The sequence below is a fragment of the Lepidochelys kempii genome, chromosome 1, assembly GCF_965140265.1.
Source record: "Lepidochelys kempii isolate rLepKem1 chromosome 1, rLepKem1.hap2, whole genome shotgun sequence".
In the NCBI taxonomy this organism is placed as follows: domain Eukaryota; kingdom Metazoa; phylum Chordata; order Testudines; family Cheloniidae; genus Lepidochelys; species Lepidochelys kempii.
Genome location: NC_133256.1, coordinates 327,895,727 through 327,922,247, shown reverse-complemented (window position 1 = coordinate 327,922,247; position 26,521 = coordinate 327,895,727). Strand labels below are relative to the sequence as shown.

General features: G+C 41.3%; 1 protein-coding gene across 8 annotated transcripts in view; it reads right to left on the bottom strand.

Moving 5' to 3' along the window:
• Positions 1–684: 684 nt before the first annotated feature.
• Positions 685–26,521, bottom strand: part of PHTF2 (putative homeodomain transcription factor 2) — a 187,678-nt gene continuing 161,841 nt past the window's right edge. For 6 of the 8 annotated variants that reach the window (XM_073328594.1, XM_073328595.1, XM_073328588.1 and 3 more), the window contains 4 exons: positions 25,837–25,992; positions 12,087–12,182; positions 3,881–4,006; positions 685–3,098 (listed from right to left, as the gene is read on the bottom strand). In XM_073328594.1, the coding sequence (XP_073184695.1) occupies positions 3,078–3,098; positions 3,881–4,006; positions 12,087–12,182; positions 25,837–25,992 (399 nt within the window). In that variant the 3' untranslated portion in view covers positions 685–3,077. The remainder of the gene's footprint in view (positions 3,099–3,880; positions 4,007–12,086; positions 12,183–25,836; positions 25,993–26,521) is intronic. The other 2 variants (XM_073328591.1, XM_073328592.1) reach the window with 2 other exon arrangements.

Here is a 26,521-nt window from a genome sequence, read left to right as displayed (position 1 = left end):
CTAGGGAGGTGGTGGAATCTCCTTCCTTAGAGGTTTTTAAGGTCAGGCTTGACAAAGCCCTGGCTGGGATGATTTAGTTGGGGATTGGTCCTGCTCTGAGCATGGGGTTGGACTAGATGACCTCCTGAGGTCCCTTCCAACCCTGATATTCTATGATTCTATGATGTGCAGTGCATAGGTGCAGCCCCAGTGGACACTGCTGACCTGAAGAATCAAATTTCACACACATGGGGTGCATGTGCACTAGAAGTGGGATCCATGTGGACAAATAACTCCAAGAAGAACTAAGGTTGTGGGTGCTCAACGCTGCCCTATGTTGCCCATTAGTGAAATGAATCAAATAAGAGGTAACCCTTTATGCCTGAAATCTACACTTCCAATTGCAAAGCTCTTTGCTGGTAAAATAAGCCACTCTGCATGAACAAAAACTATCCTGAGTACATTTTTCTGTTCCTTTTCCATGGTTAAGAGGTGTATTATTGACAATTGCATTTCACAAGCCACCTCAAATTTTTAACTTGAATTCTTGCTTTAAGCTCCCTTTTCCTAAGGAGGACACTCCTAATTCCAATAGAATAAGCGTTATCTGACCCTTTACAGCATCACAAAACTGGATTTAGGTCAAAGTAAGCAAATAAATTCAATAGAAATATGGTGGAATTACAAGAAACACAGACCATTGCACAGTTTTAGACCATCGGCCACAGAATGCTTTATTCCAAGCCTCATCACACTTTCAGTTACAAAATGTGGCAAAAAACAAAACACAAGATCCGCCATATTTCTACTTACCTCTTTTTTTGTACTGGCTTTTTCATATTAAGGGATGTAGAACATTTCTCTCATTTATTTCTTGCATTATTGATATACTTAATGACAGCAATTTACATGTGTCTGCATTTACTCTGAAGTACCCTTCACTTCCTTTTACAAACCCTCATTTTATTCTCCCCACGTTCCTACTGGTAGTGCAACAATCCAGCATATCACCAGTTGCTGAGGTATATGTAGTTACAAACTAATTTCCATCTTCAACCCAAACTGTTTTTTTTTTAAACTGAAAGCAGTATATTCAACACAAATTTCTCAAAAATATTTCCATTCTGGAAAAATTAGTTTTTATAATGACAGGCTGTGAAAACCAACAGCCTCATCTTTTACCCCTACACAATTCTTGCTGTACTCTCCCTCCTCCTCCCTTTAAAATATATTCTGTGCAAAATTAAGTTTTGTGTAGGTCTGTACCATATTTTGGGGTGGAGGGGGGAACCTATTTATAAAATATACTTAATTCCTAAAAACAATCCCAACATCAGATAACAGAGGAAGAAGAAACGGATCAGATGCAGCCAAATTTATCACATGAGAAACTAAGTATAACATGTTCTTAAAGCTCCAGTAATACATTCCTTCAAAAACCAGAATGCACTTTGGTCATTATTAAACATTAGTACATAGGCAAATAAAATACAAAATGCTTGTTTGCGTTGCTTTGTATATAAAAATTTTTTATACCACACAAGTTTAAGATACATTGCCTCCACTATTTAATAATTGAGGATTAGTAATATATCATGTATGATGGATTTTTGTATGCATGTATGTATCACATAGCCTATTACATTTTCTACCCTTTCCCAATCTGAAGCAGATGATTTTTTGAATTCTAATCATAAATATATTCCCCTAAAAGTAAAATGTTTAAGGATACTCAAACATGATATTGGCCCTCCTAATACAGTTTTGTAAGTGGGATGTTGTTATGTTTAAGCACAAACTAACTAGTAACTCTGAAGGGATGAATACTCTAAGGAAATAATTGGGCTAATCTAAAATGTAAACCCCAAAACAAATCTGTCATCAAAATCATGCTCCTTAAGTAGCATCAGGGTTTAGACTGGAGACTTGGCAACCTAAATAAAAACACTGAGGAGGAGCTTGGTGATGCTAACATTAGCAGCATGTTTTTAAAATTGCCTTAACTACAACAACACTGCATACTAGCTTTAGTTGATAGATTTTGCAAGCTACATTTTTATAACTGCAAGAGATGTGGGCATGCAAACAAATAAGACTTAAAGAAGAAATGTTTCTATATAATGGAACAACTGTTCTTAAAGTTAAGTGTGGTATAAACAGCATATACTATAGTGTACTATGGGAGAGTATTTGTCCTATTCTTGAGCGTATATAATTTACCATCTTCCATTAACAACTTTTTGACTCATAAGTGACGTCCAAATACTCAGGTTGCAAAAATAATATATTGCTCCACAGTCCACCATAATATATTCCCTTTACTATATATAAAGGTCCTAATTAAAAGTAACAATAAAAAGTGCACATACTGAGCATGCACAGTCGGATCTATGCAAATAGCCCAGTGTTTCAAATAAATACAATAGTTAATTTTATCAAAATATCTTACAGCATGTTAACCATTTACAATTATTGCTCTAATAAAAGTGTTATTAAAGAGCACTTGTTGACCTGTGATGTAATATCTTATTAATATCCAAAGGTGTTTAAACTGCAGCTTAATCAGATTAGATCCTGGACTCACCAAAAAAGTAAGAAACCAGCTTGTTTCTAGCATTAACATAAAATATTTCCATTACCTGTCATACTGTATTGTCAGTACTTCAAGTTATTTGTAAATAGGTCTCATTTCTACTGCAACAAACAATCTACAAATATAAAGTTTTTACCCATAAATTATGAAGTATAAAAGCTTAGCATTGGTATTTAGCTTTCACCATAGATACAATAATTCAGTGTGACCCATTACCAGGATCTCAAGTATCTGGATATCAGTTTTCTAACCCTTTCAATAACTAAGCATACCAATACTTGAAAATAAAATACAAATGTCAGCTAAAACAGAAAAAACAGTGAGATGATAAAATAAATATAAAGATTGCACAAGACAATCAGATGTAAACACTTCAGTTTTCCAAACTACATCCTTGAAGAGGCCATAACTTCTGAAGCACAGATTCAGTGACTACTCTGAGGCAGTTTAGTCCATCAGTGGATTTTGCCAGAATACTGTGCTACATCTTCTCCCTTGTGTATTGTCATGATTTGATCTTCCAGAGCTGAAAAAGTGAAAGCAGCAATGAACATTTTAAGTCTTGCATGAATTTTCAGTTAAATATTAAAGTTACAGTGCATCTCTGTGTTTACATTTAAAAACATACCGCTGTGTCTAAAGTGTACAGAATCATTGTTGCATTCCTTTACTTGTGAAAGAACACAGATATTTTTGTAATCTATTTAGAAAGATGAATGGCTAAGCATCAGGACTAGAGCCCTGATACTACTGAAAGCTTTTGTAACTGATATTCCCCTATCTCCTGAGTCTGGAAATTATGACATCTCATGCAATTCAGATTTCAGAGAGTGTTAAATTATCAGTTAATTTCTCTAGTCATGATGGAGTGATATGATGCGTAGTATGACAAGGTGATCCTACATCGTGTTGTGACATCATGTATATTGTGGGGCAAGAGGTGATATGTGCATTTTCTGTAGCACTCCAAGAACTGCAAACAAGCTAGCAGTAAGAAATAATGGCCAAGAGGCAGAGATAATTTCCTAAATTAGATGTAGGTCTTGTAAGATTAGTTAAATAGATTAACTGAGCCTGTACAGAAGTATATCTGCTAAATGAAGGCCCAAGGTTGGAAGAAATAAATGTGAAAAGCTGGTGGTTGATGTGTTCTAAGAATAGAATAAATTTTATGTATTTTAAATTTGATGAAATTATTTTCAAACAATATTCATAATTTTACTATGTATTTTTACTGAGGTCACTATGCACATTCAATTGTGACATTTTGTGTGTTCTGGATCAATACATGGTACTGGAAGCGGTCACCTTTAGATTAAATCCAAGCAAGTCACTGATAACACCAGAAACAGCAGACAGGATGACAACTTGGGTGATGTTATAAAGCAGTGGGTTCATTGTAAGCCCATATAACCTGAAGGGGCTGTCCAATTCCTACCGATAGAAATATATTTACATAATTAAAACACAGAAATTATACAAAAGCAATTTTAATGTCAGGAAATATGGAACTAATACCTCTATGATCACATTAACAAGATTTGTGATATGTAATTTTGAATGCTTTTGAGGCTGTAAAGTGGTCACAGTATTGACAAATAAGACAAAATATTTTAAGGAAAAAACTGCTTACAACTCCAATTACTGCACCAGGACAGCCAAGCAGCTGATTTAACTGCCCGTTTGTATGTGCTTGAGAAGCATCTTGAAGTTCCAGCTCTGGATCCAACAAATACTAAGAAAACTAGACTTCCAAAAGAAAGAGGGTGCTATGCAGTGAAAAGGGCAAGAATTCAAGGGCTGAGCAGAATACTAGGGAAAGTTAAAGAGCTCAGTCATTTCAGACTGGCTGCTGTACTGTAAAATAATGTCAAAGAGGGTTTAAAAAAAACAAACCTCATGCTCTGATGCCTCCTCACTTCTGCTGCAAAAACAAAAAGAAACCTACAACTTTTCATGACAAGAGTTGAAATATACTGATGCTGAGCAATAATACATAACACATTAGCTCTTAGCAGAAGGAGCACTATCTATTGTGTCAAAGGGTTAATATGACAGTTATCTTATTCTTATAGGACAGAAATTAGTACTACAAAACATTAATTCAGTTTGTTATGCAAAGGGCATGTCTCCAGGTGAAAACACTTATTTTCTTAGTATGAAAAGAAACCAAATTTAAGAAATCACTTAAAAAAATCAAGACAACACAAACAAATGCATAGCAAATATTCATAATGCTGCAGTGATTACCTTGTTCACTATTGAACAATGGTTTTATATGAAATGGTGTCATCTGACACTTTTCATAGTGCCAAAGTTATTAAATTATTTTAAAATATTATTATTGTTTTATCTTTGACTCATAACTTTCTGTAACAAACAGTTGTTTACATTTGTCCAAAATACCTGTTGGTAATTATAAAAATCACGTTTTACAAATGGCATCCCACGTTAATAATTATTATGGCTCATTTGTTATTTATTACTTGTATTACAATAGTTCCTAGAGGCACAACTAAGACTGTGGCCCCATTCTAGTAGGAGCTATACATACACATTGTAAGGGTATAGAGAGTAAGAGGCATGATGGGTTTAAAATCTAAATAGAGAGGCAAAGGGTGGGAGAAAGAAAAAATTACTGTTCCCCACTGTGCAATTCTCACAAAGGCATAAGTAGCAAAAAATGTCATCAACTTTCAGGGCATGTGAGGTTGAGAAGCTCATAAAAATAAAGTTACTTGTCTCCTGCATGCTCATATTTGTTTCTGATCGCTTTCCCCCCACAAACTTGCTAAACAGCACAATTCAGTAATATGAAATAAGTACTAAATTAAGTGCCGATTAAAGGTTCCACTATACTAGTGTATATGAGGAAAATATCTAGACTACATAGTGTCTCACCTGTTAATTGATATTCTCTGAGTAGCCCTTTCAGTTAGTGTGGAAGATCTATCCACTTGCTTCTGGAGGCAGGAATATGCAAATTTATTTTTCCAGGTATCAGATCCTGGCCTTTCAGAGTCACTTTGGCACCCAAACACCTAGAGAATGCTTCCAATGCTAGAAAATATAGGCAAGGAACCTAGGAAAACCACAAAGGGGGAAGGATGTTCCACACTGGCAGAGGGTCACTCCATAAGAAAACCAATTAACAGATGAGACTAAATTGGGCTGTTCTCTTAGAGTGGCCTCCCCCCAAATCTAGGTACAACTACTGGGGAAATAGCAAACAGTAAAGTCAGAGAGAAGGAAAATGAGAAAAAAACCCTCAAAACAATATGTAACTATTTAATAACCAATCTTCTGAACTTTGTTTTTAGATTCCGCCATTTAACAAAGTTCAATCAGAAATATTCTGCACCCAAAGAAGGTGCCTAAGGAGACTTCCACATCAGCTTTGTAATGCTTGGTAAATGAATGGAGGCAATTTCAGAAGGATGCATTTTTTAAACTTAGTACTGCAGAACTCTTTGATAGCCATCTTGGCACATCTAAAGATTGTAGCTTTAGAGATTTTTGGCCCTTTACTTAAGTAAGCATAGTTACCAGACTTTTGGAATAGGCTCTTTTGATTTTAAGGAGAATTTGAGAGCTCTGGCCATGTAAGGAGAACTATTTTGTTCAAGTGAAGTGGTTTATGATGACAGGAAGAAAAAAACATGAATAACTTCTTGGTGAAGCTGTTCTAAGTGGTTCATAGGAAACCTTCAATGAGAGTATAACGTACCAAATTAAAACTCCATTTATCTTCTGGTTCTGAGATATCTGACTGCCTTGAGGAAATGTGAGACATAAGGATGAACTGCAAGTCAAATGCTAACGATGTATAGTCAAGTCAAATGATGAACCACTAGTGAAGTTCCTTCTCCCTTTAGGAGAAACTCTAGCAAAAATCCAGTGGAGGCCTGATGAGGATGAAAGATGACCCCCAACTATGTTGGTAAGCCCAGGCCAGTTGAGGGCTTTCTGGAAGGAAAGAGAATCTCTATTGCTCATGTGGAAAAAAGACTGGAGTATCAACCAGACAACCTCAAAGCTATTAAATGTATGACTCTGGTTCTGATGAAGCACTGATTTCTAATGCACAAGTACCTGAGAGAGGTGAGGAAGCCACAGCTCAAAGACTCATCTGAAAGATTGAGGAGCAAGGGTTTCTGGGGGCGACAAGAGGACAATAAAATTATTTTCACTCTGGATTTTCCTGACTAAAGAGGAGCAGGGGAGTTAAGGCAAGGAAGGTGTCATTCAGAGAAGTTGAGTGAAAATGTGTCCATTCTCCACACCTGGGGATCAATCTGGGTGGAATAACTGCTTGTTGAGCAGGCAGGCAAGCAGGTTCGCTTGATGGAGATTTTTAACAGAGAGGGTTGTTAACCATTGGAACAAACTATCAAGGGAAGTGCTAGATTCTCCATCTCTTGTTTTCTTCAGATCAAGACTGGATGACTTTTTGAAAGGTATGTTTTGGTTAAACACACATTACTGGGTTCTATACAGGAGTAATTGGGTGAAATTTAATGGTCTGGTATATACAGGCAATCAGACTAGAGCAGGGGTCTCAAACACGTGGCCCTCCAAGCTCCCACGCACCGCCCCCCCCCCCGCCTGCTGCGAGTCCCATGCCACTCCCTGAAGCGGCCGGAACCATGTCCCGGGGGGGCGGGGGGGGCAGCAGCAGAGGGCTCCATGCGTTGCTCTCACTTACAGGCACCGCCCCCCAAAGCTCCCACTGGCCGGGAAGGGGGAACTGCTGCCAATGGGAGCTTCAGGGGAGGTACCTGGAGGAGTGGCAAGAGCAGCACACAGAGCCCTGTGCCCCCACTACCCCAGGGACGTGGTTCTGGCTGCTTCCTGGAGCAGAGCAGAGCGGCGCGGTGCCAGGGCGGGCAGGCAGCGAGCCTGCCCTGGCCCCAGTGCGTGCCGCTGCCACCCCAGAGCCGCCCTAGGTAAGCGGCGCTGGGCCAGAGCCTGCACCCCGAACCTCTTCTGCACCCCACACCCCAACTCCCTGCCCTGAGGCCACACACACCCCAACCCCCCCTGCCCAGAGCCCCCGCCACACCCTGCACCCCAACCCCCTGATGCACCCCTCACCCTCCTGCACTCCACACCCCAACTCCCTGCCCTGAGCCCCTGCCGCACCCCTCCTGCACCCCAACTCCCTGCCCTGAGCCCCTGCCACACCCCTCCTGCACCCCAACTCCCTGCCCTGAGCCCCCGCCGCACCCCTCCCCTTGGGGGCAGGAGGGGGGCAGAGTTGGGGTGGGGACTTCGGGGAAGGGGCTGGAATGGGGGCAGGGAAGGGGTGGGAAGAGGCGGGGCCTCATGGAAGGGGTGGAGTGGGGGCAGGACCAGGGGTAGCAAGGGGGGTGTCAGTAATGCGACCCTCGGGCCAATGCACTAGTCCTCATATGGCCCTCGTGGTCATTTGAGTTTGAGACCCCTGGACTAGAGGATCTAATTGTCCCTTCTTGAATTTAAGAGAAACTGACAAAAGCTCAGCACTCTTTAGTTTGAGTTTGGTATTCACACTGGATTTTCACCTGGATTACAGGATCTGAAAGGACATTGTGCCCGCATGAATGTTCCATCCATCCAGACTGGAATCTGCTGCAATTGAGGGGTAGAGGATCTGACAGTTTTCCTGACATCTGTTGTTTTCCACAATAGCCATGAGCCCAAAGATCTCTGGACTTCAGTGGTCAGTGTTGTCAGGGACCGTTTCTTGTGATCTCAAACTAATAAGAGGAAGGCCCAGGAGTTTATGGGTATGTCTACATAGAAATACTACTGCAGCACATCTGCAGTGCTTAAGTGTAGACACTTACTACACTGACGGAAAGGGTTTGTCTGTCTCTGTGGTAAATCCAGCTCTCCAAGAGGCAGTAGCTAGGTCTACTAAAGCGTTCTTCTCTCATCCTAGTGGTGTATACACAGCTCCAAGTAATGTAGTTAAGCCAACCTAACTTTGCAGTGTAGATCAGCCTCCAGTCTGTACAGAACAGCTCACTGTCTATATGTGTTTAGACCTGCAGAAGAGCTCTGTGTAAGCTCGAAAGCTTGTCTCTCTCACCAACAGAAGTTGGTCCAATGAAAGATATCACTTCACTCACTTTGTATTTAGAACATTAGAAACAGTTGGTGAGCTGTGGACTTGAAATGTAGGCCTGGAGCATGTGTTGGATTTAAGAGACTTTGTCCGACTGCTGAGTCAACAATCAGATCCTGTAGATGTATCAGAGCCTGAACTAAGAAAAAAAGAGCTTATCTTCCAGCTGATGATGGATCTGTGAGTTTGGAGAATGAAGACAATCCATGGAGGTAAATCTGGGTAGGTTAGAACAAAGAAGTTTTGGTCAGGAGATCACCCAAGAAATTAAAAATATGGATAAATCAACAAGGCAACACGTGCCAGCCTCTTCCACTCAACAGTACTGCCAGCAATGCTGTATGGCAGCGAAACATGGGTTCTGATGAAGACAGGAGCAGCAATTTGTCCGTCATGGAGAGTGCGATGGAAAGAATTCTGGGAACTTCAATCCACGACCGAGTCCCCAATGAAGTGATCAGACAGCAGAATGGAGTGAAGGATGTCGTTGTTGAGAGCAGGCATAGTAAAATGTGATAGGCTGGGCATATACCGACGCTCACCAACAATTGATGTACTGCAGCTGTTGCCGAGTAGTACCCACTGAAACAACCACTCTGCCGACTTCCAAAAAGATGGGAAGATTTTATTGTGAAAAGACATGGCTGCACACGAAGAAGAAAGGCCAGGATATGAGAAGAATGGAAGATGTGTTGTGATCGGCGCAATCTATATGAGGGCTGAAGGACTGATCGATCAAGGTGATCAAGGATACTTCCCTTCCTTAGGGAATAAATAAAATAAAAGGAATGGCCACATACTAGGAGTTCCTGTTCATAACAAAGGTATTCTAACAAGTGGTTAACCAGGTGAATGCATACATAGAGATATGCCTCCGAGATCCATTGAACATAAAGTCCTGAGAGATGATCTTTTGGATGAGGAACACTAGCATTTCCACCCTGAATATGGATTTCTGGGCATGGAGATATGGGCAGAAGAGATCCAAATTGTGACAAAAATTCCATCCTTCTCAGATAACAAAAAGTATACTGTAGACACCTGTGTTCTAGTATGCCACTAGGATATGAACAATTACCCTAGTGCGCAACAGGATGCAATCTGTGTCCTTGTTTTTGCCAGATGCACAGACCAAGTCAAAATTGTATGGTAGGATGTGATGCTGATGAAAACCTGGCCTAATTATCTACAAGACTCATTTGCCATTGGTCAGCTAGGATTCTGAAACACCTCACTCTCTCTAGGCAGTCAAGGTTGGCCTAGGCTAGCACAGCCTCATTGTAACTGATGGTATTCTCCTGACTCTTTCACTGGAGATATTGAACTAGTCCTTTGCTCTAGTGGAGTGAAAGGGATATCTGTTATCTCTTTCCAAGATATACCTAGGAGAGATGAAGCAAGAGGGTTTTGGTTTTTTTCCCTTCTCCAGAGCAAGTAATCTGAAAAACTTTCTTCAGGCTTGAAAGATTTTATTTGTATAAAAGAAATTACTTATCTTAAAATGGGAAATACAGGTAGAATCACTTCTCTCTCTCAAACAGGTAGAAACTTCTTAATAACACCCACTGTAGTAGTTTTAGTTCAGTGGTTCTTCACTGTAGTGACCAGTACCTCACCAAACAGTTTCTTGCCACTGAATAGTGTATGGATCTAGATTTGGTATCTGCATTCCAATACAGTCAGGCTGTGCTGTACAGTTACAGCTGTAGAGGTTCAAATCACTGGTGAGTTGTCAAAACCAGTCTGATACACCAGGACTTTTACGATCTCATCAGAAAAGAAAAAAAATTGCATAATCCTTCCTCCAGAAGCAAGTGGGAAGAGTTACTCCAGTAGCTGTCTCCATATTCGCAGAGAACAAATCCATGAGAATAATGAGTAAGGTGCGTTAGAATACAAGGGATTCAGAAGGTTCTGGTGAATGACTTCCTAAATCACAATCAATCTGACACGTGAACACTTCCATCCATTCGATCATAATCCATTAATCAGTTGCCAAAAGGAAGTATAATATTTCCAAAACACTCCCCATGATGATTTAGTGATATTAATTCTATACCTTGTGACAAAGTTCCTCCTCTACCTTGGTGGGTCTTGAGCTTATTGGCGGATTTGCTCGCCTCGGAGCTTCACGTCAGCCCTCAGTTTGACCGTTTTCGTGATCCACAGTCCAGGTCAATTCCTCCTGTATCTGACCAGGAGTTGGGAGATTTGGGGGAAACCTGAGCCCACCCTCTACTCCGGGTTCCAGCCCAGGGCCCTGTGGAATGCAGCTGTCTAGAGTGCCTCCTAGAACAGCTGTGCGACAGCTACAACTCCCTGGGCTACTTCCCCATGGCCTCCTCCCAACACCTTCTTTATTCTCACTATAGGACCTTCCTCCTGGTGTCTGATAATGCTTGTACTCCTCAGTCCTCCAACAGTACACTCACTCTCAGCTCCTAGTGCCTCTTGCTCCCAGCTCCTCACACACACACCACAAACTGAAGTGAGCTCCTTTTTAAACCCAGGTGTCCTGATTAGCCTGCCTTAATTGATTCTAGCAGCTTCTTGATTGGCTGCAGGTGTTCTAATCAGCCTGTCTGTCTTAACTGTTTCCAGAAGGTTCCTATTGTTCTGGAACCTTCCCTGTTACCTTACCCAGTGAAAAGGGACCTACTTAACCTGGGGCTAATCTATCTACCTTCTATCATTCTCCTGTAGCCATCTGGCCCAACCCTGTCACAACCTACACAATGAGTTCACCTGTAAAAATGTGACTGACTTTATGCACAGGCATAGTCTCATTTACTTAAGTATCATTTACAACTAGATCATTTAAAATTTAGATTGGATGAAATACTCTGCAGCTGGCATAGAAATGACCATGACTACAAATTTATTTTTTTAAACACTTCTCTCACTTCTATAACAGGATTCTTACATATGTAAAAATAAGTTGATTTTAATTTTAACAGTAACTAACCAACAACTGTTGCAGCATTTAGGAGGATTAGCTTTACAGAAGAGTATTAATGTTACAGTAATTGACTACTTAGCACCTTATATAGTGCAGAGATCAAAAACAAAGCAAGCTTAAAGACTCCGCCTTCTTTGGTCCAGTGTATTGCCACCTATCCCAAAGGCTCCCCTCACTATACTCTCCATGTACTGTTGGTACAAAGTGAAACTTAACAATGATTTTAATAAATTTCTATTTGCAATCCACAGTGATGACAGAACACAACAGACTGAAGCATATTACAGAAAGTGTCCTGATGACAACACAGACTATTAGGGAAAGTGGGTTTAAAGGGGAAGGGTTTCTAGTGCATACTACAGAAATGCTAGAAAGGTGACTTATTAAGCAAGATGTTCTCTTTCTTGATCATGTATAATACTGTAGTACTCCATTTTCATTCTTACCTTCAGGAGTTTAGTAGCAAGTTTTAAAACATTGTTTACTAGTGTCAGCTCCTCCTTCTTATTAGGCTTCTTTTCCATTTTCAAATATAGATTTATCTATTCAAATAAAATATTGATTTAATACCTCAACTGAGTTAGCAAGAATCTATTTTAAAACAATTGTTAATGGGATAAGTGATTAGTCAGTAATAATATGGTAAATGCATAACTATTGTGGAAATCCAGGGTGGGTTTTTTTTTGTTTTTTTTAAGAACGAATGTTTGTATGAGTAATACTATAATAAAACACATTTTATGATGTAACAAAATAATTGTGACTCTCATTAAGACAAAAATTGAATCTGTAATTTGACACATCCACAAATCTGATTGGAAAGAAAGAACAATAAAAGTTGCTGAAAGGACACAAGATTCTCTGTTCTCTCTGGAGTCTTAATACTCTGACAAAATTCTCCGGCTGATTATCAAATATGCTAATGAATGAAACTCCTTATTGAAGCAGAAACACAGAACACTGACAAATTCAATGATCTTGCAAGACATTTTTGATGACATCATTTTCCTGAAAGTATAGCTAAAAATTATAATTTAACTCCCTGTTCCAGGCCTTCTAGAAACTCTGGAACACAAGCAACTTTTGTTTGTCTTCAACACCCAAAACGTGGCAAAGTTCACTTGGTAATTGTCATAAAGGGTAAACCCCTTTGAAATCCCTCCTGGCCAGGGGAAAAACTCCTCTCACCTGTAAAGGGTTAAGAAGCTAAATGTAACCTCGCTGGCACCTGACCAAAATGACCAATGAGGAGACAAGATACTTTCAAAAGCTGGGAGGAGGGAGAGAAAAAGGGTCTCAGTCTGTCTATATGCTGTTTCTGCCAGGGATAGACCAGGAATGGAGTCTTAGAACTTTTAGTAAGTAATCTAGCTAGGTACGTGTTAGATTATGATTTCTTTAAATGGCTGAGAAAAGAATTGTGCTGAATAGAATAACTATTTCTGGCTGTGTATCTTTTTTGTAACTTCAGGTTTTGCCTAGAGGGATTCTCTATGTTTTGAATCTAATTACCCTGTAAGGTATCTACCATCCTGATTTTACAGAGGTGATTTCTTTACTTTTATTTACTTCTATTTCTATTAAAAGTCTTCTTGTAAGAAAACTGAATGCTTTTTCATTGTTCTCAGATCCAAAGGTTTGGGTCTGTGGTCACCTACGCAAATTGGTGAGGCTTTTTATCCAACATTTCCCAGGAAAGAGTGGGGTGCAAGTGTTGGGAGGATTGTTCATTGTTCTTAAGATCCAAGGGTCTGGGTCTGTAGTCACCTAGGCAAATTGGTGAGGCTTTTTACCAAACCTTGTCCAGGAAGTGGGGTGCAATGTTTTGGGAAGTATTTTGGGGGGAAAGACATTTCCAAACAGCTCTTCCCCAGTAACTAGTATTTGTTTGGTGGTGGCAGTGGCCAATCCAAGAACAAAGGGTGGAATATTTTGTATCTTGGGGAAGTTTTGACCTAAGCTGGTAAAGATAAGCTTAGGAGGTTTTTCATGCAGGTCCCCACATCTGTACCCTAGTGTTCAGAGTGGGGAAGGAACCTTGACATTAATTAATGAAAATAAATGAAAAAATTTTTTAAACTTGTAACTTTTTATACGTAAAAAAAAAATCAGCTTCAGTGTAGAATAAAATGAGCAATTTAAAGATAGACTCCAGACAGACAAACTCACAGATACCAAGTAGCAGAGGAAAAAATAAAGAACCAAAAGAATCTAATCTGGCATTAACATAAACTGAGGGTCAAACATGAGGAATGACCCAATAATGGCTACTAGCATCCAGACAGGGAAAAATGCATTCCTACTCAATGCTACTGATTTTACTTCTGAAAATAAAACAAAAAAGAGGAGAGAACTTGTCAGGTACAATCATATTAAACTTCTAATTTACAGTCAGCCCACTTAAAATGTGCATTCTGGTTTTAGACCCAAGACTGATTTAAGCAATATTCCTTATACTTAAAGTGGGAATAGTGCTGAAACCAAAACCATCTCTAAAACAGGAATGAAGTGAGCTAACTGTATTTAGCATACTTAATAGTATTGAGAAAGTAATAACTAAAGGACACTGTGGCAATACAAAGATCCTTTGGCAATAACCAACCTCATGGCTAGTTTAAAAAAAAAGAAAAAAGAAAAAAAGAAGGGCTGATTCCTAAGTCTGTGGAACTCTCAGGGTCTCCATGTTTTCATAAGTATGTTAAAGTATGCCCTGAGCACAAAGAGAACTTTGATCAAAACATAGCACATATTTTATACATCAAGGCACTAGACAGAGGCACTTTACTTACAAAAGCAATTGAAGGAGGTTTCAGAAGGACTTGACAAGCTGATAACACTAATGTCAAAGTGTCAATGGAAATCTGACTTGACCTAACTAAAAAAAGAAACTATGGAATCTCTCCTTTATTTCTCCAGCATGACTGATACCAAAACGGAAGTCCATATGCTGAACCCAGAATAGGAGGAAGCAGTGGAAAACTTAGTTTATGGAAGGCAAACTTAAGTTCCATCTTATTCATATAGCATTTAAAATTGAAGATTTCTCCAAATGTGAGTTTGTTGTATCAATAGACAGAAAACTGGGGAACACAAAACATGAAACACAAGATGGTTGAATTCAGAATTTTGTTAATTTTTGAAAGATGTGTACTCTTTCAGTCAGTTCAGTATCAACTAAGTTTGTTTTTAACACATATGAATTGCTTCAGTCAAAGCTACATAATATGCAAAATGCTCATAAGTTGATTAATTGTTTAAGATGGTTACTTACCTTACAGTAACTGGTATTCTTTGAGATGTGCTGTCTAAATGTATTTCACTCTTGGTGCACGGGAGCCCTCAGTAGTGAGATCAGAGCATTTTGACCAGCAGTGCCTGCTAGCCCAGGCCTGTGCCCTAGCTACCATCACACCCCAGAAGGCATAAAAGGGCACAGCAGGGCCAACTGCATCTCAGTTCCTTTGCTACAGAATCTCATAGTGAGGAAGGAGGGCATGGATTACAACTAGGTAACACATATCAAAGAACATCAGTTACTTTAAAGTAAGTAGCTGCTTTTCTTCGAGTGATTGTTTGTGTATTACACTCCTGATGATTCCCAAACAATGACCTCCTGCTAGAAGGTGGGTCAGCAATCTTAACCAAATGGGGATTGAAAAACTGCCTTGCCAAAGCAAGCACCAGCTCAAAAAGCCTCCCCAGTAGCATAGTATTTCATGAGTGTATGAATTAAACTTCAGGAGGCAGCTTTACAAGTTTTGGAGATGGGGACATTTTTAAAGGAAGCCACAGATGCTACCTGAGCTCCAGCAGAATGAGCTGTTATCTAAGCAAGGAGATCAAGCTTAGTTATTTAATAACATAGTCTAATACATTTTGAAATCCATCTGGATAACCTCTAGGAAGAAACTGCTTTCCCTTTTACTCTTTCAATATAGGCTATAAATAATATAGAAGAGACTCTAAATGGTTTGGTTATATGATAATAAAAATACAATGTTCTCAAAATAACAGAAGTGTGTAATTTTCCTTCAGAACTGCTAGGATCAGATTTGGGAAAGAAAACCAGTAAATGAATATCTGATTAATATGAAAGTCAGAAACCACTTTAAGAAGGAATCTCTGATTAGGCCTAAAAGAAACCTAATTTCAATGAAAAATAATGTACGATGACCATGCCATTAAAACTTTAATTTTGCCAACCAGACAGGCTAGAGAGAATAGCCACTAAAACCAATGTTTCCACTGAAAGATGATGTAATGAACTCAGCAGCCCTACTAATACTACATTAAAGTCCCATGTTGGAGGGGGTTTCCCTAATCGGGGTGAGAGGGAGGGTGGACTACATACACTAAGATCCTTAAAAATCTAAAAACCATAAGGTGTGAAAATATTTTTTTATTTCAAATTTATGAATTATAAGAAGATACGGCTGCTAGATTCTGTTAATTCTATAAAAGTGAAAGTCCAGATGATTTAGTGAAAGCAGGTAGTCCAAAATGAATGGAAGGTCTGTAGAAAAGGTGAAACACTGTTGTGCCCAAACAGTAAATTTTTTCATTTGTCATTTTAAGTAGATCTTTTAGGGTCCTGTGATACTGCACCCCATATTTTCATAGTGATATTATGATTACAGCATAATTATGATTTATTTTCTGCAGGACGGGTCATGTAAGGTGTCATTGGAAAAGTTATGATTTGCTGAATATGATTATCCTATTTGTATACATGTATCATTTTTGTATCTGAATTTATAAATATTAATTATGTATCTGTACTTCAAATGTAATTACACCTGGGTAACGCCCACTAGACAAGGTGCTTTCAGTCTAGATAGTTGGTTGGGAAAGGCTTATTCAGGGCAATGAGCCATTAGGGAAAACAACAGGCCTTAGGAGAAGCTTATCTCCCACCTGGTGAGCCTTTCTGAGAACACTCCAAACAGCCTGTAAGTAATGGCTGCTATGACTTTACAAGGATATGTAACCAGGCCACATGATTCTGGACTCCATCTTGGGATGTCGGTATTTTTCCACAAACTGCTCTGGGAACCAAGTTTTGAAACACAGGGTTCCTGCCATATGCTAAAGCTATATAAGGCAGGGAGTGACATCATCTGTTGTTCTTCACTCCTCACACAAGAAGATTCCTGAAAACACCTGAGGAACAAAGACTGAACTGGGGGAAGTGTTGGACTTAGGCTAAAGGGATTTCTAGCCTGTGTATGAAAGACCTGGGGATTCTAAGCTGCAAAGCAAGTGTAGTTTGTGCCTTAAGAATCTGCAGCCTGCTTGTATCATCCGTCAGGGTGAGGGATTCTTAATTCAAATCCTATCTTTCTCGCATATTAAGCTTAGATCACATTTTTCTTTATGTACTAAGTCATCTGCTTTGATCTGTTTGCTATTACTTATAATCACTTAAAATCTATCTTTTGTAGTTAATTTATTTTATGTTTTAATCTAAACCAGTGAGTTTGGAGTGATGTGCTTGGGAATCTTAACCTGGAGAGGCTGTTGCATATTCCTCTTCACATTGAGGGGGAGGCAAACTGGATAATAAATTCATGCTGGTTGGGGTTTGGACCAGGGCAGGACGGTACCACTCTGGGGTCCCAGGCTGGAAAACTGGGGATTATTTTGCCTGTAGCCTCTCTACTGTTGGTTCACATGCCGTGGCTGCTCAGAGAGCCTGCATATAACTGCAAATGGTTGTGTCCCTACCTGTGAGTATGCTGGTGGAAGTGTTAGGCTGGGAGCGTGTCTGCAGCTTGTCACAGCAGCACAGAGTGAGAGGTAGCCCAGGCTGATGGGTCAGAGGGCTCAGCTCCAGTTCCAGACAGAACCCCTGGGGGAACCCATCACAGGTCCTTTCTACTATTAAAATATTTGGTATATCCCTGGAGCAAGACTTCTCTACATCTGGTTAAGCAATAAGCATCCAAGCTGTAAGGTGCAGTGTCTTCCTGTCATCTTGAAACATCTAATTTGACAGTAAAGGCAATGTTACTGCAATCCAAACTGACTGTGTCAGCAGCTCTGGGAACAAAATTTGCCTGGGCCAGGATGGAGCAGTTTATTCATCGTGGCTGTGGCATCCTTGGGCCTTCTCAGAGTATGCAAAATTAAGGGGGATAGGTGGACATCAGGAATCAAGATCATGATATTAGGAAGGCACCTGATGGAGATCCAACTCTGACCTCATCTCAAGCAAAAGATGTTGCATTTTTGTTCACTTCTGTGGCTAACAAGTCTATGATCTCTTACATTCAGTTTTGGAAAATGTGCTGACTGAGTTCTTTATGGACCACACCTGGCCAGATCAAAAATGCCTCCCCAGCTGAAACACATGGGTGTTTATTAGTTTTGTTAGATGGATAGCAGTGACATATACTAGATGCCTGATGCATCACTCCCATAGCTGGATTACTTTCTGACACAGAAGAGGCCCGTTCCTGCCTGTTTAAATAAAACATTTCAGCATTGTCTGTCATTGCTGGAATTGACTTGCCTTGGATTAGAGGCAAGAACACTACATGTCAGACAAACTGCTCTGAGCTCCAAAATATTTATGTATAGAAGAGATTCAACTTTTGACTACAGACCTTGAGTCTGATGACTTAAATGTGCTTCCCAACCTAGACTGGAAGCATCCATCACCGGTGTTAACAAGGGGAGAAGAGGTGCAAGAGGGACACCCTTGCATACATCAATCAAATCTTTCCATCATGGAAGTAAAGAAAGTACAAACTGAATAACCCTTTCCAGTATATCTCTATGAGGTTTTACTGGAGCGTAAACTGATTTCAGCCAGTCCTGCAAACAATGAAGGTTAAGTCTGGCACGAAGAGTGATGAATATGCATGACGCATTATGCCTCAGAACTCTTAGTCATGATCTTACTGTTGTGCAAGGGTTGCTCTGCAATTGAGTAATGATTCACATTGTGGTCTCAAATCTGATTGATACAGAAGTGGAATCCAGAAGATCCCCTAGAATTTTATTTTGTTGTGATGGAGTCAGATTTTCCTTGTTTACTGCAAGCTCCAGACTGGTGCACAGATGGAGAATGTACCGAATGTTAAAAGAAACTTGCTGAGGAGAGGTATCTTGAATCAGCCAATCATCAATGCAAGGATAAACTTGAATGTTCTGCTTTCTAAGGGCTGGTCTACACTACACAGTTAGGTCACATAAGGCAGCTTATATTGACTTAATTATGTCAGTGTCTACACTACACCCATCCTCCCACTGATGGTAGTGCCTTAATACACCAACATAAGTCCACCTCCATGAAAGGCATATGATTTAGGTCGGTGTAGTTAGGGCGACGCAGTGTTTGTGTAGACACTGCATCCTTTACAGGAGCCGTGAAATTGACAAGCAAGCCCCCGTTACCTGGAAAGCTAGGCAGCTTTGGACCCTGCTCTCGTCTGGAGCCCACACAGCTTAGGACCCCACTCCTTACCGGGAGCCAGGCAGCCCTGTCAATTTCATGGCTGAAATTGACAAGGCTGCCCGGCTCCCGGTAGGGAGCAGGCGGGAGGGTACTGCAGCTGGAGCCTGTTCCCCGGTGGCAAGAATCGCCCGGGGTGTCTTGCCCCAGCTCCTGGTGGGGAACGGGGAAGGGGAGAAGCACCTGGCAGGGCTCTGGCTCCGAACAGGGATCGGGGGGACAAGCCCGGGTGGCTTCCCCCAGCTCCCGGTGGGGAACAGGGAGTGGAGGAGGGAGGGCAGCCTGCCGATAGCCTGTGGGACAGCCAGGGTCCTGGCAGGAAACTGCCACTGGAGCTGAGAGACCAGGCTCTCAGCTCTCCACACTGCCACTCTGAGGACAGTGGAAGTGCTCCTGGTGAGGATCTGCACTAGTGATCCGAGGATAGTGTGGACATGCACCACTGCAGTAATTACTGCGGTGGCTGAAAGTCGACCTAATATAGGCTGACGTAGGTTTGTAGTGTAGACATACCCTGAGAAATGCCTCCACTGCTGCCAGAAATTTTGTAAACAGCCCGGGGCTGCTGACAGGCTGAACAGAAGAATTCTGTATTGGAAATGTTGTGTACCCAACTATGAAATAGAAATATTTCCTGTATGCAGGATGGTTGGAAATATGCATCATGGAGTTACAGAGCTGCAAACCAATTTTGTGGATCTAGGCAGTGGTTCTCAACTCTGGTTCACCGCTTGTTCAGAGAAAGCCCCTGGCAGGCCAGGTCGGTTTGTTTACCGGCCGCGTCCGCAGGTTCGGCGGATCGCGGCTCCCACTGGCCGCGGTTCACCGCTCCAGGCTAATGGGGGCTGCAGAAAGCAGCGCGGTCCGAGGAACGTGCTGGCCGCCCTTCCCGCAGCCCCCATTGGCCTGGAGCAGCGAACCACGGCCAGTGGGACCTGCGATCGGCCGAACCTGCAGACATGGCAGGTAAACAAACCGGCCCGGCCTGACAGGGGCTTTCCCTGAACAAGCGGTGGACCAGAGTTGAGAACCACTGGTCTAGGGACAGGATTATTGAGGTTACGGACATGGTTCGGAATCTGAATCAAATGTATTTACTGAGTCTGCCTAGATCCAGAATGGTTCTCCAATCTCCTCTGTTGGGAAGCAGAAAAAAATGAGAACAAGAGACCTTTCTCCTGAACTGAAGAGGAACCTCTACTATTGTTGTGAGGGACTACACAGATTGAACTTCTTGTTGTAGAATCCTTCAGAGGAGTCCCTGAAAAGGGATGGGGAAGGTGCATGGGGTGTAGGGATAGACTGGAACTGAAGAATATAACCAGGCTGGCTAATCTGGAGGATCCATTAGGCTGTTGTAATATTGTTCCAGGCTTCACAGTTATAAATGAGACTCTCCAAAAAGGGGTAGAAAAGAAAAAAAAAATTCAAAATGATTGGTTTGGAACAGCTCTCGACAGAACTGTTAAACCTGCTGTCTCTTCGTTGGTGACAGATATGAAGAGGTTGTCAGATGAAGCAGATGGATCCCTCTTATGGAAGCACTGCCTCTTTCAGCAGGTCTAGAATATGCATAAAAGGTTGAGATGGCTGCTTTGATTAAGTTTGGCTGTATTTTTTTTTAGCTGCAGAGTGTATACACCCAGTGATAGAAATGTTATTCAACCTGTGCAGTAACTGCAGTTCTTTGAGATGTGTCCCCCTGTCAAGGTTCCTTCCCCACTCTGAACTCTAGGGTACAGATGTGGGGACCTGCATGAAAGACCCCCTAAGCTTATTCTTACCAGCTTAGGTTAAAAACTTCCGCAAGGTACAAACTTTGCCTTGTCCTTGAACCCTATATGCTGCCACCAGCAAGCATTTTAAACAAAGAACAGGGAAAGAACCCACTTGGAGACATCCTCCCCCAAAATATCCCCCCAAGCCCTATACCCCCTTTCCTGGGGAAGGCTTGATAAAAATCCTCACCAATCTGTACAGGTGAACACAGACCCAAATCCTTGGATCTTAAGAACAAGGAAAAATCAATCAGGTTCTTAAAAGAAGAATTTTAATTAAAGAAAAGGTAAAAGAATCACTTCTGTAAAATCAGGATGGTAAATACCTTACAGGGTAATCAGATTCAAAACATAGAGAATCCCTCTAGGCAAAACCTTAAGTTACAAAAAGACACAAAAACAGGAATATACATTCCATCCAGCACAACTTATTTTACCAGCCATTAAACAAAAGGAAATTTAATGCATTTCTAGCTAGATTACTTATCAACTTAACAGGATTTGTAAGTCTGCATTCCTGATCTGTTCCTGGCAAAAGCATCACACAGACAGACAGACAGACCCTTTGTTCTCCCCCCCCCACCTCCAGATTTGAAAGTATCTTATCCTCTCATTGGTCATTTTGGGTCAGCTGCCAGCGAGGTTACCTTAGCTTCTTAACCCTTTACAGGTGAAAGGGTTTTGCCTCTGGCCAGGAGGGATTTTATAGCACTGTATACAGAAAGGTGGTTACCCTTCCTTTTATATTTATGACACCCCCTATGGGTGCTCCACTTCAAGTGTGCATGCACCTCTTGAGCCGTCAGTCGAAGATTTCTAGCTAGCAGCATCTGTTTGGCCCATACATGCACCCTATGCCTCCTTGTGACAGATACCAAGGCTACATAGGAGTGCGTGGATTAATCGCCCTCGGTTCCTTCTGTACTCATTCATCCCCTAAGGAACAACCGAAGCAGAGGGGAAGGAGGGCGAGTAGTAGAGCACCTGTAGGGGGACACATCTAGAAGAATCACACTTACATCACAGGGTAACATTTCTTTCTTCTTCTAGTACTGTCCCTATCGATGCTCCACTTCAGGTGACTTCTGAGAAGTATCCCTAGAAGAAGCGGTGGATCAGCATCAGGAACAGGATCCAGAACTGAAGATAGTACTGCAGAGCCAAGTGACATCAGATCTGACAGCATGGAGTAGGGTGTAATGCTTCAAAAATGTACAAATTGAAGACCGGGTAGAAACTCTCTCTCTCAAATACTGGGACATTCTCAAAAAAAAAATGCAGCAGATGTCACCTGCCATCTGGTTGAATTCACTTGGCTGCAGGGGGGTGCTGACCATCTGCAGACTCGTAACAGTAGCAATACAACCCAATATCCACTTTGAAAGACTTTGAGCAGAAATGCAAGCCCTCTTAGACCTCTCTGGGAAGGATATGAAGATCCTAGGAGATCTCATAAACTGTTTAGTCCTACCAGTTAAAAGGCTAAGGCCCTTCTAATGTCCAGGATATGGAAATAGGATTCCTACTGAGAACTGTGAGGTTTTGGAAAAAACACTGATAGATGGATAGATTGGTTGAAATGGAAATCCAGGGTAACTTTGGGTAGGAACCTTGGATGTGGATGTAAAGAGACTTTATCATGAAAGAACATGGTAAAGATGGGGATCTGCTATCAAGGTGCCAATCTCGATGGCCCTACAGGCTGTCTTCATAGATGCATGAAATAGGGAGCAGGTCACCATTGGTTCAAATGGAGTTCTCGGAAGGTGGTTGAAAATCAGGTTGACGTCTCAAGATGGGGCAGAGGGTCTAACATGGGGAAAGAGATTACCCAGACCAATGAATCTTGATGAAACCAGGTGAGCAAAAATTGATAATTCCTCAACCAGGGGAAAAAAGCAACAAGATGTACTTTGACTGAACTGATGGATAACCTGGAGAAGTTCAGATCCAGCAGGTAATCTAGGATAAGGGAAAGGGGAACTGTTTCCAGCTAGACGTAGTGACAACCACACCAGTGGACGAATCTCTTCCATTTCTGCAGATAAGTAGCATGGATTGACACTTTTCTACTATTTAATAACACATACTGCACCTCTGTAGGGCAGGAAACCTCTATTCTGGAGAACCATCCAAGAGCCAGACCCCGAGACACAGAACTGCCAGTTTGGGGTGAAGCGTGTGACGCACATCCTAAGGCAGGAGATGAGGAATGATCAAGAGCTTGATCGGCATTTGGACACAGAGCTGAAGTAGGTAAGAGTACCACGCTTTTCTTGGCCAGGTAGGCACTATGAGGATAAACTCTGGTCTGGTACTGCCTGATCTTGTTCAGCACCCTTAAAATTAAGGGCATTGGAGGAAAGGCATAGAACAGGGTCCTTTTCCATGTTAGAAGGAAGGAATCCCTCAGGGAGTGGTGACCCAGATCCCTCTTGGACAGAAGAGAGGACACTTCCAGTTATCAGAGGTGGCGAAAAGATTGATCTTTGGCTGTCACCATCTTTGAAATATGCATGGGAGGACCTGAGTGTCCAGTTCCCATTTGTAGTTGTGGGAGAAGTGTCTGCTGAGGGCATCAGCAGTGGTGTTCCAGATGCCTGGACTGCTGAAATCTGGATACAGTTGATTATGCACCAGTTCTAGAGCTTTATAACTTCAGTGCACAAGGAAGGGAATCTTGCACCTTCCTGCTTGTTGATGTAAAACATACTGGACATGTCTGTCATGATCCTGATCATTTTGCCCTGATGAAAGGTAGGAAATGGAGGCAAGCATTCCTGATCACCCTGAGTTCCAACAAGTTGGAAACTGATTTTGTGGGCTGTCCATCTGCCCTGAAACATGAGGGTGTTGAGTTGCGCTTTGGCTGTTAGAGTCACTGATAGGGCTGGGCAGCAGAAAGGGACACTTGCACAGACATGAGGTTGCTCCTTCCACCAGTTTAGTAAGTTCTTTATGTGCACGGGACCCGCCCACACAGAGCAAGGTTGCCTTCTCCAGTTGATTCTGCCAGATTTCACACACAACAGCAGCCTCGTGTTTCTCCTTTGCAGCATTAGCTCCACACTTGTGAAGAACAACTTCATCACACGGATCTTAGTCCTGCCTTGAGTGCAGGGGACTGGACTAGAAGACCTCAAGGTCCCTTCCAGTCCTACAATTCTATGATTCCATAAACGAGACACCAACAAGAGATCCTCTGTAAGATGGGCCTTCCCTGAGAGAAGTTGCATGTAAGCTGTGCTTGTTTAGACACCTTATGTAAATATAAACTATACGTTTTAAAAACAGAATTCTTGTTGCTTTCAGCCATAATGTCCCATTAGCTTTTGGAACACCAACAGTAAGAGAAAAACAGTTAAAAGAAAACTTCTCTCCCCAGTATACCTACCTCTTCCTGGGCCACCTTGAAGAACAATTTCTGAACAAATACACCTGAGATGTGTCAATATTTTCATCCTCTGGACAGATGACCTAAACTCCCTCATAGATTTCCACTACAACTTCAACACTCTCTAGATAGCACTCCCACAATACCATCAACTTCCTGAATACCATGATCAGGTTCATGAGTCAACAATGGACCCACAGATAACTACATACAAGAAACCCACACATCATCATCCCTACCTTCACTACCCCAAATACATCAAACTATCCCAAACACACCAAGAAATCTGTTATCTACCCCTAGGCAGGCATTCACATACCACAAAATATACTCTGAGAAAAAAGTCCAGGATATACACTTTAACCCACATAAAACCACCTTCACCAAACAACGACATTCCACCAGAGAAGTAGATCTCATCAGGGAACAGACCATACAGATATCCTGAGACTACCTGCTTCAATACAGAAATAAAACCCACTTCTACCCCACACGTCTAATTGTCTCCTACCATACCACACTGGAACCCATACAGGGAAGCATCAAACAATTACAACCCGTACTTGATGGGGTCCCATCCTGAAAGAAATCTTTCTTGAACTCTCTTCTGGCCTTCGTACAATCCCCAACCTCTTCAAGCTCATCATCAGAAGCAAGCTCCCCAGAGATCAGGACAAACCAACTCAAAATGGCACCAGACCCTGCCAAAACAACAGATGCAAAACCTGTAGACATATTTCAACTGCTATGATGATCAACACCTCTCACAACACACCTTTCAAGATCCATTAGTCCTACACATGCCTATCACAATATGTGGGGGACTTCATCCAGTGCACTAAATGCCCCAATAAAAAAATGTGTGGGTGAAACCAGACAATCACTAAGCTCTCAAATGAACTCACAGAGAAAAATGACAAAAGACAAAAACATCCTATCACCTATGGGTGAACACTTTCCACAAAGCAATCACTCCATAACTGACCTCTCACTCATAAATCCAATCTATAACCCACTTAAATCCCAACCCCAGCATTTTTCCCCCTTTCCCGACCTATGACTTCACCTTGAATTGTCCCTTGAAATATGTGTTGACTAAATATGCTAAACAATCGGTTTCACCTTGTATTTAGCTATGACACTGAGTACATTTCCCAGACCCGAAGAGCAGTGTGTAAGATAAAAAACTTGTTTCTCTCATCAACAGAAGTTGGTCCAATAAAATAAATTACCTCACCCACTTGGTCTCTAAATTTTAAAAAACCCTTTTTCTTATAGGAAGCCCATTCTACTAGGGCAACAGGAACTTTTCCAGCAGCTTCTGCAGCTCGCCTGCAAAAGACTACTGTAAGATTTGTGAAGCGGCTATGTGAACCTTAAAGCACTTTTTACTGAGCATTACTCTAGATTTGGCACTAGAGAAAAATATGGGAACTGAGCTACATGTTGTATATGTCTTTAATACCATGATTTCACTGAATTCAGGGCTGTTTAAAGTCCATGTCCCATGGACTCCCAGACTAAAGACATGCAGAGAGAGAAATATGCAGGTCTACGTACATTCTCACCTGCTCAGTAAGTAATATTGAGGTATTGCTGTATTTTTTACTTGTTTCAGATCCAAGTGTAACAAATCTTAGGAGAAAGAGGGTTAATGAAATGCACCAAATCACTAGTTCCCAATTGTAGTGACAATCAAGGAAGATCTCATGTACATGAAGCAACTGAAAGCAAAGAGAAAAAGCAAAATTAAGAGTTATTGAACTTCAAAATAAAGGTTAATGCTACAGTAAGATAAAAACTTCAGTTCATAATTTTTTTTCTTGTAAAAAGTATGGATCTGGTTTTTACTTTATAGACTTTTTAAATTAATTTATATTTCAAAACCAACATTCTATTAACCAAGATAGGTTTTCATATAAGGGCTGAGCAGGCCTAAGAGTAATTTAGGAAGGTTTGGCCTCTTTAGCATGTAAGTAAAGCAAAAAAAATATTTTAATACAAAATGAAGAGGTTTGAACTCCTGAAGTTGTCGCATTTGCTTGAAAACAGCAACATACTTATCACTTGGATTAAAAAGAAAACTGAATCCATATTAAATTGCTAAACTTAAAATTATGTTCATATTAAAATATGTACGATTAACACTACGATTTTGGTATGGAGGCCATAGGGTTCACAATAATCATGCATCTGAATAAAAACTGGCATAAGCCTGTCCCATGGGGCTGAACCCAGCTCCACAGGTGCCAG